This window comes from Plasmodium fragile, assembly GCF_000956335.1.
Source record: "Plasmodium fragile strain nilgiri unplaced genomic scaffold supercont1.15, whole genome shotgun sequence".
In the NCBI taxonomy this organism is placed as follows: domain Eukaryota; phylum Apicomplexa; class Aconoidasida; order Haemosporida; family Plasmodiidae; genus Plasmodium; species Plasmodium fragile.
The window spans coordinates 50,546-64,966 of record NW_012192595.1 but is presented as its reverse complement, the minus strand read 5'-3'; the positions used below and the strand labels follow the sequence as shown (position 1 = coordinate 64,966).

The following is a 14,421-nucleotide window of genomic DNA, read 5'->3' as shown; positions in this document are numbered from 1 at the left end:
TTTTTTTTTTTTTTTTTTTTTTTTTTTTTTTTTTTTTTTTTTTTTGGGCGACATAAAAGTGAGTGAGAAATGTAGAGGCAAAGTCAAACCTAGGGCTCCACAAAAGCACTACTCATATTTTTTGTGTATGTGCTTAAATGTACTAAATGGGGGTGAACACATTTGGCATGCTCACAGGGGTGGGGTGATAAAAGGAGAAATAATGCTCCCTGAATGAATAACAGTCACTCTTTCGCAAGGTAGGAAATTATTCAAAAAAAAAAAAAAAAAAAAAAAAGGGAGAAATTACAAAGGAAAGTGGTCGGTGTCCAATCATTTGTAATTTCACATCACCTTTCCGTTCCTTCATCACACGTTTGTTCGGCTTTCCACACGTTCGCCATTTAATTCTCAATAGCATCGCGTGGTATGTGATGCTTGTCAACCTGTCACTCCCTTAATGTGTGCGCATTGTTGCGCTTTTTTTTTTTTTTTTTTTTTTTTGAACTTAAGCGCAGATTGAATGGTAACACATTTGTATGCCTATCCCCCCCACCGTTGGGCCAATTTTTTTCATGCTTGAAAAAAAAAACACCTTTCAATGTTGCAACTAGCTTTGGTTTTTTTTTTTTTTTACAATGCTCTTTTTCGGTGCACGCTTCCCGCGGGAAAAGGCTAAACGGGGGTAATTAGGACGTTGGCCATCATATGAGGGACAAAATTACCACTTGTTTTTTTTTTCACGTGGAGTAGAGATGAATTGCGGGGATGGAAAGAGAGGCCGAGTAGGGTACGGCGTGGTAGGGGTGGACAAGGTATTGTCCACGGGGGGGATGCACACCAAAGACATTATGAGTGAGGAGGTGCTCCGCAAAATGAACTTGTTCAGCGAAGAATTCAACATGGCCAGCATCCTGGAGGAACTGCAAAGGAATTACAACGACAGGAAACACCTGCTGAGCGAAGTTAACCACGATGTTCTTTCTACACACAAAAGAAGGGAAGGTCTTAGCAAGTACGAAGCAAATCTACTTCACAAACAGACACACATTATTTTGTACATGAGGGACAATTACCAAAAGCTCAATAATGTTAGTTATGTCAAGTATCATTTACCTTACTGTGTTCAGCCCAAAACGAATAACACGGACATGTGTGCATCGAAAAATGGACTCCAAAAAAATGCGAAGAAGAAAAGTACTACTCTCCGTTTTCATCTTGCTCAACATTTATAAAAAAAAACCTTTTTGCATGAACACGTATTGCACTTTTGCATATGCTTCTACTTTTTGTTTACCTGTCCGGGTCAGGCAAATAAATCGCCGCCTTTGCACAATTTTGCAGACATTTTACGGGAACTGAATGTGAGGAAGAAAATCGCTGAGTATAAGGTAGACCACTTTGTCAGGAAATACACCGGTTAGTTTGGCACAGCAGTTTTGTTCTCCTGTCAGCCTGCATATGGGGATTTCCCTTCCTCTTTCTCTCCCCTTTTCTTACATGCACACATTTGGATGTCCCTTTTCCTTCCCCCAATTTTACGCTTTCCCATTTGTCAGGAAAAATCAAGGGGAGTAACATAATGCACACACAATTGGCACAGCTATATGAACAAAAATCTGCAGTTGAAATTTTTGTAAAAAGCCAGAGGGGTGACAACAACAACTTTGACCTTATCATTGGGCACATTGTCTTTTTCGATTACCGCGCAAACGTGTTACTTGAGAATGCAGTGCTACTTGTAAGGACAATTGGAAAGGGCAGGAAAACATTGTCCGACATTCACCCTCCCCCTTGCCTTTTTTTTCATTTTGCTAAAAATGGTGTTGCTTATTGGAGGACGTTCCCAGCTACGTGAGCCAAGGGATGTAATTACACACATATGCCTTTTTCTCCTCTCCTTTGCAGGCAGCTTCGGGCGAGCGGAGATGCCCGTGGATGTTTATTCAGTTAAAGCAAACGCAAAAAAAGCGTGAAAACCTGAATAGTGCGAAATGGATGCACAATTCAATCATTTTGAGAATAATGAGCAGCCGGCACCAAATGGGCACCATGCACACATAAAAAAATTTTTTTTTTTTTTTTTTTTTTTTTTATGAACAGGTCAGGCAGCATTTTATTTTTACGGAAAGCATGCAATGGCAGTCACGTAAAGCTACCCGGATAGGGCGTTAAAGATTTCCCTCTTCCGATCTGTTAGAGATGTGTAACAAAACTGAATGGAGCTATTTTCTAGTAGGGACAAGGTGATCTGAAAAATGCCTTTGAGAAATTTTTTCTCTTCGTATTCGTCCTCTCCCATGGAATTCGTCTTCGAAATGAATTCATACATGTCCACAATTTTTATTACAATGGGGAAAGCTATTGGGGGCAAGTTGAGGCTGCCCTTGTTGCTTCGTAGGAAGGTGACGAGGAAGTTGGCGTTCCTGAGGAGCAGTTTGTTCATTCTGCGCGGGGGGGAGGAGAAGTGATCGGTGATGAGAAGCGATCCGTTAGGAGAAGCGATCGCGCAGCACAGGAGCATGGAATGACGACAAACCAGTAGAAGTGAAAGCCAACCAATCGCATGTACAACGCTGTTTTGCACACGGACGGAAACGGAAAGGCACTTGTCCATATAAAATATTTCTTACCTGCTGTCGAGGTACAAAATGGAGTCCAGGTAGGAACAGAAAAAGTTGATGGCGTATCCTCCCTTCTTGGCCACTTCTATTAGCGTTCTTTTAGACTTCACCACAAGTTCGTTTTTCTCTGCAAAGGGGGGGGCAGATCGGTGGGGTGTCAACTTTAGTGTGTACGTACACTCACGTTTTTATATGTACACGCATTGGATGAAGTGTGGTCGGTTTTTTTTTTTTTTTTTGGCCGTGTGTAACTCGGTGAGCGAGCTTCAAAGCGGCAGTTCGTTCCCCTTACGTATATTGAAGAACTCGTATAACAGCACGAAGAGCTGATGGCTGAGCAGGTACAGGTAAAACTTCTTTCGCTCGAACAGGCCACAGTTATTTAGGATGTAAAAATGCGTTATGAAATCTTTTCCCGGGCTTGGCACAGCACCGTCGTTGCTGCTTCGTATGCGATTTTTCCTGGTGAGTGGGAAGAAGGCGGTGGAGTGTATGTGACATACGTCACAACTGTAATGTACAAACGTGTGTCTGCACACGCGAAGCAGCACACAATTCGAGCACCACACAATTCGCAAACAGCTGTCGCCTTACAGTAAGTCCATCGCTTTGATCAGCAAACTGCAGTAGTTGCTTACGAATCCCAGGAGGTTGGAGTAGCTTCCGTCTGCATGGGGAGAGATGGGCAACGAGTGACGTTACGTTTGTGTGGGGTGGGGGTCAATGAAGGTTATGCTGCGCAGATCGTTCGCAAACACACATAAGGCGCGTACAAAACGTGTTCCCACGCAACGATAAAGGTACTTGCACTCACCCCGCGTTTGCGCCTTGAGGCGCACGAAGAAAAACACAAACAGCTGCGACAGCTTGTAGATGAGGTGAATGAGTAAGAAGAGGACGGAGGAGCTTCTCTTCATGACCACCTCATTGTCGTCCAAGTATTTCTGCACATGCCGCATGAGAAGGAGATACAAACTGATGAAGGAAGAAGAGTCCGTTGGTCTCCTACTCTGAAGAATTATGTCTGAGCAAAATTCTTTATTGTGCGAAATGACAAAAATTAATGTTATAATGTGCATGTTAAAATGGTACAGGCAATTTTCTGCTTCAGCTCCTGAGTACCCTGTCTGTACCTTTTCTTGAACGTACGTCAAAACATTCTTTACGTCATCGGAGGAGTAGCTGAACAAGGTACAAATGTTTTTAATCACGTGCTGAAACTTTATACAAATATGGACCGAGTGCTCATCTGGACACTGCACCAATACCCTATTGTAATGATACAGAAAATCGTACAGTTGGAGGGAAGTGGGTTTTACTCCTCCCTGCCATGGGGTACTTGACTCGCTGTTGTTATAATGTATGTCGTTGCGCTGATTAGGTGGTAGGAAGAGTTTAAAAAAGAGAAGCAGACTTTCTTCATCCATAGCCATGTCATCTTTCCTCCTGGAACTTTTTCTTCGTTTCTTCTTTTGTTTTTCCGCGGGGGTCACCCCCATTAACTTCTCCCCCTCCTCATCCTTCACCTCATGCTTCCCCCCATCAGCACTGATGCGAATGGAAGTATTTCTTGCACCACTTTTATTAGCCACGTTAAAAATCTTCAACGCGAGGATGCTATAGGCAAAGGTCGAGTACTTTTCATTGGCTGTGCTGAGCACCTGCTCCACTTGAAGTCCCCTGAGCGCATCCACCACCTGTATGACTGCTGCGCTGCTGGACTCCTCCCAGAAGTTGTGCCTCAGCAGGAAGGACACAAACACATGTTCGATCATATCAAGGAAGAGTGCGTTCATGCGGGGGGTAGTAGCCGCGTGGCTTCCTGCATTAGTGATGCCATTCGTTCGGTCACAACTAGTAGCATCGCCTCCGCTGCTTAAAAGTGTTTGAATGAAATGTTTCAGTTTACTCAGCATCGTGCATATGTCGTTCGTTCCTTCTCCATGCGTCAGCCCAGTGTGCACTTCCTCACTGCTAACTCCTCGACTGCCCCCCCCACGTATATGACTCGTCAAGTACGCCACGTGGTCCTCGGTTAGGGTCGCGGTGGCTCCTTCTTCTTCCTGTTCCCCCCTGGACATGACCAATTCATACATGAGCAGAAAGTACTTAATAAAAAAGACGAAGCAGATTTTTACCTTTCTGGCCTTCCCCTGCGAGGAAGATGCTCCTGGTTTTTTCTTCCTCCTACGTCCTGGGGATGACTCAATCGCAATTTTTTGCATGTCTGTGGCGGTATCTTCCCCTTGCTCATTCTTGTTGATACCCCCCTTTGAGGTCGCGTCGGCAGCCCACTGGTTGATGTAGAGGAAGAAGATGTGGAAGAGGAGCTTCAAGACAAGGACGTTTTTGTTTGTTTTAAAGGCGCCACAGGTCCAGTACTCCTTCTGCTTCTGAATCAGTTGGAAGGATAACTTTAGAAAATGGAACAAGTCACTGAGACGCAGCTTCGGGCTGTCCTTCCCACCGAGGTTTTCACAAAAGGATATTAAAATGTTAATCAATATATGCTCAGAGTATATATTGTAGTTGGAGAAGCTGCTACAAATTTTGCACAAGAGAATGTACAGATTGTCTTGTACTTTGTCTATTCCATTGAAGAAGGGAAAGATGTTACTTAAAATGCACACATCCACATTTGGGGTGTCCGCGTCCTCCCTGTTGAATTTACTTCTAAGTCGGGACACAACCAGCTGGTTATTTTTCCTTCTACCAGAGAAGACACTCATCATTTTGCTTTCTTCAAATTGGTGGAATGGGCCTCTACACGCGTTGCTCCCATTTATGGATCCTAATTTCCTTTTCACGTTGAGCATTTCATACCACTTGTGGTTTTCACTTGAGAGGGTTCTGTTCCTTCTAACCAGTGCACGTGCGCGGCTAGACAAAAAGGCTTCCTCTCCTGGACGCATGTCCCATTCGTCATGCGCACCGTTCCCTCTTCCTTGCAACTTGGCCTCAAACGAACCCTTTTCCATATTACCCAAAATCAAAATGAAGTGTAACGAAAACAACTCCTTCAATAACTCACAAGCCATTTTATTTTCCCTTATAATGAAAAAATAATCGAACAGGAATTCGTAATTCTGTTCATTCTTCAGTATAGCAATGTCAACGAAGAGTAATTTTGTGAACTCTTGGTATATGGCTTCTATGGTTTGTTCTCTTCCTCTGAAGGTGGCCACTAGAAATGCGTGGTTGTAAATGAAGAATTTGGCGATCTGCCTGCAAATTTTTTTTTTCACTGGGTAGGGGTACTCCGCCAGGGCGTTTTTCTTCAGAACGCGGAGTACTTGATTGAGGTGCTCGGCCAGGCGGTCCAGGTCTGCGTGGAGGGTGTGGGTGGGGTGAATGTAAACATCGTATAGTGGTGCGCGGCGTGCGCAGCGTGAATAGCATGCGCAGCGTGAACAGCATGAGCCACGTAGACATGGCGCACCGCGCGTGCTCACCTATGACGCGCAGCTCCGCCAGGGAGACGAAGAAAAAAAGAGTCTGAAGAATCAACTGCAGGATGGCGAAGAAGGTATGCAAGGAGTCCTCCTTAATACAGACTTCATACATGGGTTCAATGGTGGGGAAAGAAGTCTGTAGCATGGCAACCATGTGCTGAATGGAAGCATGACAAAGCAGCTGGTCGTTTTGTATTTCCATATGGAGCAGGGAATACATAGCCACTCGAGATAAACTATAGTTGAAAAAATAAAGTACATAAAATTTGCAGGAGGCGTGCGCAAACTTCGTATTGTCCACATTGCCTTTCGCTAATTTTTCATTAAAAATCACTTCATTCTTCAGCTTGGTCAAATGTACACATGCAATTTCTTTCATGTGAGGCAGTAACCCTTGGGTTATGTTCTTCTTTGGAATTGCTTTTAAGAAACAGCACAAGATGTATTCTAACGCTTCTACGTTTTGAACAATCAGTGGGTAGCTGACCACGGGGTTGCACCTGGAAAAGGAGTTCTCCACGTGTTGGGGTTGACAAGTGCTAAGCACAATGTTACGGCCATCCGCCCCACCACTCCCTTCCCCTCTTAAGTGTAATATAGCTTCTAACGCTTCGCCAAGCTTGCACACATGGTAAGTGTACACCTCGATGAAGTACCCTAAGATGGTGGAGGCCTGGTCAACCCACTTACTCACACTCCTTTTAAACACGTCCATTACAACGCAGTTCAACAAAAAATAAATGCTCCTCATGGGCTGGTCCTGTGGTGCATTCACATTTCCCACGATGTAGTAGTGAAGAAATTTAAACAGCCCCTTCACCCCAAATATGTGCACGTACTTTGTCATCACCGTGGTGAGGATGTGGCTGGGGAAGGCGTGGGCGTGACGGGATGTAGCTTGACGAGACGTAGCTTCATAACCACTGAGAATGTTCAAATTACCCGTGTGGCTGTGGCCGTGCTGGTGGCTGACCCCCTTTGCGAAATTGAATAACGTGGAGAATACCAAAGTCCTGAGGGTGACGTCAAAATGGATTACTGTCATGAGGTTCATTTGGTTAACGTATATTAGGTAGTTTAAATAAATCATTAATTTTTTTTTTTTTTTTTTTTTCTGTTTGGCTCTAGTAGGAGAAGCAGGCGAATTGGGACTTCCACATCGACATACACATCGACTCGTAATTCTGCACCATCACTTTCCCTGTCGCCTTGTTCTAATGTGTTCATATCTGAGTGGGGAATTTTTCCACGGGGGTAGGTAGAAAATATATTCTTAAATGTCTCATCGTACAGTAACAGGTGGGGTTTTCCACGGATGTACATTCTTTCTCGTAGGAAGCTCTGTGAGGGGTGAAGAAGAGAAGAAGAATATGGTCCTTCCGCAATGCACTCCCTCAAAGCACTCTTCGTTTTTGTCCTCATTAATTCAAAATAAGCATTCGTTAAGCAGTCAAATATGTACTTTATAAAGTAGGTCATATTAACAAAGAGAAATGTGTCTTTTGTTATATTCCTTTTTCCATTTAGGTAATTCAAAAATTTATAAATTAATTTTGAGTAATCTATTAGAATGTATACATTGTTGTGGGTCTGTTGATCATCATTGAGGTTGAGTTCTTCTTCAAAGCGACACACTGAATGTGCGATTTTAATGTGTACAGATTTGAAGTAGGCAGCGGCATTTTTATGAATCGTCAGTTTTGATTCACCAGAACACTTCACATCAATTGGTGTCTCTGCGTCTGAGTCTTGCATGGAGCAATTAACACGAGATAAATTATTCTCTTTTGTGGTGGTAGAAAAGGTAAACAGTTTAGCGTACTCCCTTTTAACGTTCTTACCATACATGGTTAATTCAAAATGAGGTATTAATAAAAAAAGGGTAAAGTAAGTCTGTACATGTGCCAAGTTCGCACTGGGGTGTTTTATAAAGACACATTTCATTATAGTAGCCAACGCTTTCAAACACCCTCTAATTTTATGAACCCCTAAAAAGGGATGCTTTTCATTACAATGATAATTATCCTTAAAGAAGTAAATAAGTTTATCTCTTTTACTTTTATGAAGATTGGCAGAGGGGCAGATCAACTTGTCTCCTCCATGAGGATCGAATCGGAAGCTCGGGTTTTCATTTGACACATTATTTATTATTATGTACATAATTTCTAACATTTTTTCATTTTCCTTGAACAGGAAAAATGAGTAATTCACTTTTAACTCTTCTTTGCTTTCCATGTAGGATGTATACACACTTTTAAAATATCCTTTGCTTAGGTTTTCTACACTTATTATAATCTGTTTCTTAATAAGACCCTTCAGAGTGGACAGATTTTTCACGACCGATTCGAAGCTGCTAGTAAAACTCTCTTCCTCTTCATTCGTGTGACACCTCTGTGCTAATTCTTCCACGTACCCTATGTAATCATACACGTAGGCAAACAACCCGAATAGGTTACAATAAAATGCGTATATCTTAACATCGTTCAACATGGGTTTGTAATTCTTGAAGTAGAGGTTGAACAGACTGTTGATGTACACCACGTAATCGTTTATGCGCGCTACGTTGTGGTACTTGTTAGTGGGGAACTGAGTCCAGCACTCAGACCCGTCCTCTTTTTTTAGCTTCTTCAGGGAATGCGTCGCATGATTGGAGGTGTCACTATCATTGGGTTCACTGCTCGATTGGCTGGATTCGCCTGTTGTGGAGGTTCGAAGCCCGTTTGCGCGTTTGCGCTTTCGGGTTTGCTGCGGGGTGGTGAGAGGTTCGTCAATTGTGTCGTCTGTCTCGTCCTCGTAATCGGCCTCCTCTTCTTCATCGTCGTCCTCTTCATCGTCGTCGTCGTCATCGTCGTCGTCGTCATCCTGCTGCCGCTGTTCCTGCTGTTGCTGCTGCTGGTCCCCCCCTCCGAGCGTATAATCCACCCGGCGGGCGACGCTGTAAATGTCCTCTTCACAAAAGGCCTCCAGCAGCAGGGCGACGGCCTCGAAGAGCAGATTAAACAAATTAGTTGCGTTCAGGTTGTTCTTGCTCTTTCGATTAATTAGGAGCAACATGTTACTAACATTTTTAATTTTCACTTTGTCATTTTTCTGCAGAATCTGCTTCAAGTTCAAGCAAGCCAAAATCTTGTCCAAAATCATGGGTTCTACATGCACCTCATTTGTCAACAGAACCTCCAAAACTAGATGCACCACTTGATAATTCTTATTGTGAACAATTTTCAAATTTATATTTGTTAATATTCCTATGTAGTATTCCATTCTATTCATTATGTCCTTCCTCTTTAGCTTCCCCCTGTTGTAAACAAACTCCCCAAGCAAATGGTCTATGTACTCCCCTTTCTTGTTCGCCGTTTGGACCTCCATTGTTTCTACTCTTTCGCCGTCAAGGGGGGAAAATACAAAAGGGGGGCGGTGGGTGGCACCAATTATAACTATATGCTTATGTTACGTGGCCAGGTGGTGTTGGAACCACTGGGGATTCACTAAACAGGGAGACGGCGAGGAGAGGTTGTAAAATGTATAACTGTACGCCTGAGGGAGGTCTGTAGCATGTTATAATATGCCTCGGATGGCCCCTCGAACTGTCCGCCTGGCCCTCTGCTGAGGCAGGACGGAGCCAGTGCCGCGTCAGACCAAAACTTGGTGCCTACCTTCCAACAAACAAAAACAGCAATCAGATGAGAAAAGCATTTTGCAGCAACTCATAAAACATGTAACAAATGTTAATGAAAAGAATTTAAAAAAGAAACGAAATCTGTTACTCTACAGATAAAAAAAAAAATACGGGTTCATATATTTTCCAAAAAAAAAAAAAAAAAAAAAAAAAAAGTCACATTTGTGCGGATTAAAAATATGGGCATAAAGGAAAAAAAAAAAAAAAAAGAAATGTTATGAAAATGGGAAAAGAAGTCAGCCGGTAGGATCCATCGCCGCTGTGTTTTCATCTCCCAAAAGTGGAAGTAGCAAAAAAAAGGTAGCAACTTGAAGGTAGCAAAAAGGAACGTGGTACGTAACGAAAAATAATCGCGCGTTGCACGCTCAGCGTCTGAATTAAAATAATTCTTGCGCAAGGAAAGTTAATCTAAGGAGGAACCAATGGCCGAGTGGCAAAACGGAGAAGCGGCAAAATTGGTGGAAAAGCACCCACTTGGGCAGCCTCCCATGCGCACAACGCGTGCAGCGGCAGTACCAATTGGGGTTATGCACTTCGAGGGAGACCCAGCAGCGCGCAACTCGAAGCTCCCATTCTGCGATAGAGAAAAAAAAAAAAATTATAAATAATATTCCGCGGTGTAAGCGAGTGTTTACATTTTTTATGAAAGTTTGTTAGGGGCTCTCCATTTTTGTGTTTTCCATCCGTCCACCCTTCTACTTGGTTAGTTTTTTTTTTTTTTTTTTTTTTTTTTCCCTCTCTTCATACACATGTTGGCACTCTAACTCTATATTAGGCTATACGTTCCCGTCACGGCTACCGCCAATTAGTTGAGCTTTTCAAAAGGGTAGGCCTTTTGTGTGGCACCAGGGACGAGCGAGGAAAAATGGCCCAGGGTGTGCTACCAATACGGTTACATGCTACATTAACGTAGCAGCTCCCTGCGTCAGAGTTAACAGCCACACACATAAGTAGGGCCCGTTTGGGTGTATAAAGCTGCACGAGGACTGTGCCCCTGTTAGGATAGAATCAGCCCAACATGACTAAAGAAATGGTGAAGAAAGCGATAAGCACTGCTTGGACGTTGCGCAGTGCTTGCCCTTTGAACACATGTCGCTCCTTGCGCGAGGCGGGCAACGGACCGTTGCGGCGGAGGAGACAAGGAATAGCAACGGAGTCCGTGATCAAGAACTCCTTTCTAACCAAGGAGTACTATGAAAAAACGAAAAAAAAAAAAATCGACCTCTTCGACTTTGTGCCCCCTGAAAATTTCGTGTCCTCGTATTTTGAAAAGCTAGATAAGTGTTACTCGAACCCACGGTCGATACTGCGGTGAGTTTTTTCCTGTCTGAGGAAAGACGGGTGTGGGGGGAGGGGGGTGATAGGACTGCCCTGCTTCACGCTTCTCCCCCTCCTGAATGTTTCATAATAAGTGTACCACCATATGTACGCTCTTCCCCCGCAACGTGCACAACAAATAAAAAAATGTCGCAAACACAGATGTAAGTTTTTTATATCAACCGCTCCTTCTCATTTCTCCCGCCCCCACCACCAGGCTGTACAAGGACTACATCGAGAAGGAGGATTATCCAAATTACAATTGGCTAGTGAGATGTTTCTGCCAGCTAGCCAACGTGTTTGGGTTTAACTCTTTTTGGAGTGTAAAGGATAAGGAAGCCATTCACGAGCTGAAGTTATTTAAATTTTTAGTGTATGACTTGATTGAAAGGAAGGAAAGAATTAAAGCGAGACACTGCCCCAGGTTATTATACGCAATGTCCTGCTTAGATTATAGGTGCTATTATCTCCTACCAACAATATTAGAAATGATAGAAAGTCATATGGAAAAATTCCGAGTGCCAACTCTTTGCATGATGAGCTTCTGTTTGTCTTACCTAGGGTTAACAAACCAGGAAGTTCAATTTGGATCCCACAATAGTCTCTCTCGAAGTTATAACCTAATAGAAAAAATACTCAACAATATATATGACAGGAGGGATGAAGGGAAAGGGGACATGACTAATTTCTGTTGGTCATTATTAGCTTACGTTCTTGTCCTAAACAACATGTATGAATTTCCTCTTAAGGATCACAATAGGGGAAAAATGTCTAACACTTTTTTACCAGAAATTTTAAAGAATGCATGTGAAGGATTAACTAAGGAAAATGTAGCAGAGAGTGGGTGGATCCAATATTACCTCTATATGACCCTCTACTGCTGTGATGTTGAAAAGCCAAGCAACGAAGGCATGATAAAGGAGAGTGTTCCATATTTCATTCAAGAGTATTTGCATCTAAAATGGCTAGATAATATATTAATAACTGCCCAGAATCAAGGGTCAGAAAAAATGCAACTCGAAATGGAAAACATTATACAAAAATTACAATTAAAAAATTTCTTCATTAATTTATCTGTTGGCAGGAAAATAGATGAGCAGCATTGCTTTTTCACTTCCCATTTTTATAAGCCTTTAAATTTATGCCTCGAGTATGACTATTTCCACCCCATTGGATTTAACAGACCACTGGTTAGTGGAACCATATCATTAAAAAATCGAATTTTTAAAAAGCTAAATTTTAACGTTGTTAATATTCACAAGTGCTTTTGGGATACACTTACAGAGGAACAGAAGGAATCGCAACTCGTTCGTGTTTTGGAAGTGTTTCAAACTGAGCATGGTGGGGAGAAGCAACAACAGCAGCAGGGGGAGCTTTACAAAGAGAAGTACTTCGAATCGGATTTGCTGCACTTGAAGCATAAGCGGGTTAAATTTCGTAGTTGGCCGCCTGAGTACATAACGGTGTAGCGCCCTTCCGCGTCCTCCTTGTCTGCACCAGGCATTTGCAGCATTACTGCGGTGTCCGCTGTGGCACATGCTGCGGTGCTTTTATTTTGTTTCATTTATTTATTAATTTATTTTTTTTTTTTTTTTTTTGTGGCACTCTCCCCCTTTACTGCTTCCCAACGGATACTAAAAAAAAAAAAACACGATAATCGACCCAACTTGACGTCTGCTACAACGCCTAGACAGGCGCGACACGCACCTGCGCACGCTGTGCGACAAAAGAGGAGGTGGTGCCGATTTAATTATCAAAGTTGACAATGAGCGTAGGGAACTTTTGCTTCAGGCGTTCCGTTATCTCGCTCTTTACGCTGAAGGGTATTTTGACTGGCTCCGCGTAGGGGTCTGCTTCTCCGTCTGTTTCCCCATCCGCGTCGCTACCTCCGCCCGGGTCAACCTTTTTAAAAACCAACGACACGGTATTGTTGATATTTTCCTTGTTCTTCATGAGGTCCGCGATTACTAACTTCACCTCTGCGGGGTGAGGAGAAGGGGAATGTTTATTTGGGTAATGCTTTGTGCGTGCACGATGCACACTTTACAGTTATACACTGTTCTTTACTTTTCACTTTTGAGGGGTGAAGGAGTTGATATGATGAAATGCAAAGCACCTAATCCTTTGAAAAGCTCCACCTCCCCCCAATCACAACACACCAAGGGGGAGACGGCTTCCCCCCGTCCCTTGTGCCACTTACTCAGAAAATCAAAGTACGGTTTCAGATCGCTCAAGCAGCCGTATATATTTTCCTCATTTATTTCGTCAAAATTGGTGATGATCACATTTGGCTCTTCACCTTTTTCATTGCGTATGTACATTTTTAGTGTCTTCTTGATAACATGCGACACTGTGACGCTGTTCGAGCTGCAGGTGACGCAGTTCCCCAATAATTTAATATACAAATCGTTGTTTTTTATGTCTACCAATTCGACATCGCCGTTATCTATTTGCAACTTGGGTCGAATTAAATTTAAAACCTTTTCCACATTTTCAGGGGTTAAATCGTAGTGCAGCCCCCCATCCTGCTGGCTCTCCTCCGACGATTGTATTTTGAAGCGCGAAATTTTTTTTTTATTCTGTATATTGGTCTTGTTTCGCAACACGCTGAGGGTGTCATTTTGGAAAAGGTCAGAGGTGTTGTGTAAAAATAGGAGAGTGGCTTGGGGGTGTTTTAAACTCCCTGCATTTTTTGCACACAAAAAAAGGGACAGTAAAAGGTTGAAGCTGCCTGCAAACATAATTCGCCTCATTTCCTTTTCACGCAATGTGTGTATTGGAAAAGAAGCGCTAGAAGTTGTAAAAGCTAAATTTTGTAATAAACTATGGTATCAAACTGCGATTGCAAAAAGTGGGATACATTACATTCATCTTTATGTGAGATTATGTCAAAATGTGTGTAATGGTAAAATGCTTCCAATTTTCATTTTATGAACTGTTCATGTTTTTTTTTTTTTTTTTTTTTTTTTCCAAATGGGCTTTTTTGCACATGTAAATATGTATATGTATTTTTTTTTTTTTAATGTAGGATTTATCTTGCCTGTTCATATTTTTTTTTTTTTTTTTTTTTTTCCAGCTAGCTTTTTCCATTTTTGGTTTAAACAAAAATACATAGTTGTACATTTTTGCATTTTAGTAGTTACTATTTTCGTTATCATTATTTGATGCATCTTCTGTGGTTGTGAAGTAGTGCTGCCCGCGCCTGTTTGACGTTGCCGCGTGTTTAACTGAACGGGGAACGCTTAGCACAGGAGGAAGCCCACTTTAGCTGAAGGAAAAATATGAAAAATGGGGAACTACAAGCATTTGGGAGAAGCGAAGAAGGAATGTGCGTGCCCCCCAAAGCAGAGCAGAGTAGCTACGCTTGAAGTTA

General features: G+C 42.6%; 4 protein-coding genes across 4 annotated transcripts; 2 read left to right on the top strand and 2 right to left on the bottom strand.

Moving 5' to 3' along the window:
* Positions 1 to 734: 734 nt before the first annotated feature.
* Positions 735 to 2,043, top strand: AK88_01671 (uncharacterized protein; the record flags this gene model as incomplete). Its single annotated transcript, XM_012479306.1, has 4 exons — positions 735 to 1,176; positions 1,324 to 1,398; positions 1,539 to 1,720; positions 1,888 to 2,043. 4 exons carry the CDS (start codon positions 735 to 737, stop codon positions 2,041 to 2,043), a joined length of 855 nt encoding a protein of 284 aa, XP_012334729.1.
* A 91-nt stretch (positions 2,044 to 2,134) lies between these two features.
* Positions 2,135 to 9,421, bottom strand: AK88_01670 (uncharacterized protein; the record flags this gene model as incomplete). Its single annotated transcript, XM_012479305.1, has 7 exons — positions 2,135 to 2,426; positions 2,613 to 2,730; positions 2,896 to 3,065; positions 3,198 to 3,270; positions 3,418 to 5,928; positions 6,056 to 7,179; positions 7,224 to 9,421. 7 exons carry the CDS (start codon positions 9,419 to 9,421, stop codon positions 2,135 to 2,137), a joined length of 6,486 nt encoding a protein of 2,161 aa, XP_012334728.1.
* A 1,328-nt stretch (positions 9,422 to 10,749) lies between these two features.
* Positions 10,750 to 12,517, top strand: AK88_01669 (uncharacterized protein; the record flags this gene model as incomplete). Its single annotated transcript, XM_012479304.1, has 2 exons — positions 10,750 to 11,042; positions 11,266 to 12,517. 2 exons carry the CDS (start codon positions 10,750 to 10,752, stop codon positions 12,515 to 12,517), a joined length of 1,545 nt encoding a protein of 514 aa, XP_012334727.1.
* A 277-nt stretch (positions 12,518 to 12,794) lies between these two features.
* Positions 12,795 to 13,801, bottom strand: AK88_01668 (uncharacterized protein; the record flags this gene model as incomplete). Its single annotated transcript, XM_012479303.1, has 2 exons — positions 12,795 to 13,027; positions 13,249 to 13,801. 2 exons carry the CDS (start codon positions 13,799 to 13,801, stop codon positions 12,795 to 12,797), a joined length of 786 nt encoding a protein of 261 aa, XP_012334726.1.
* Between the last annotated feature and the right edge of the window lie 620 nt (positions 13,802 to 14,421).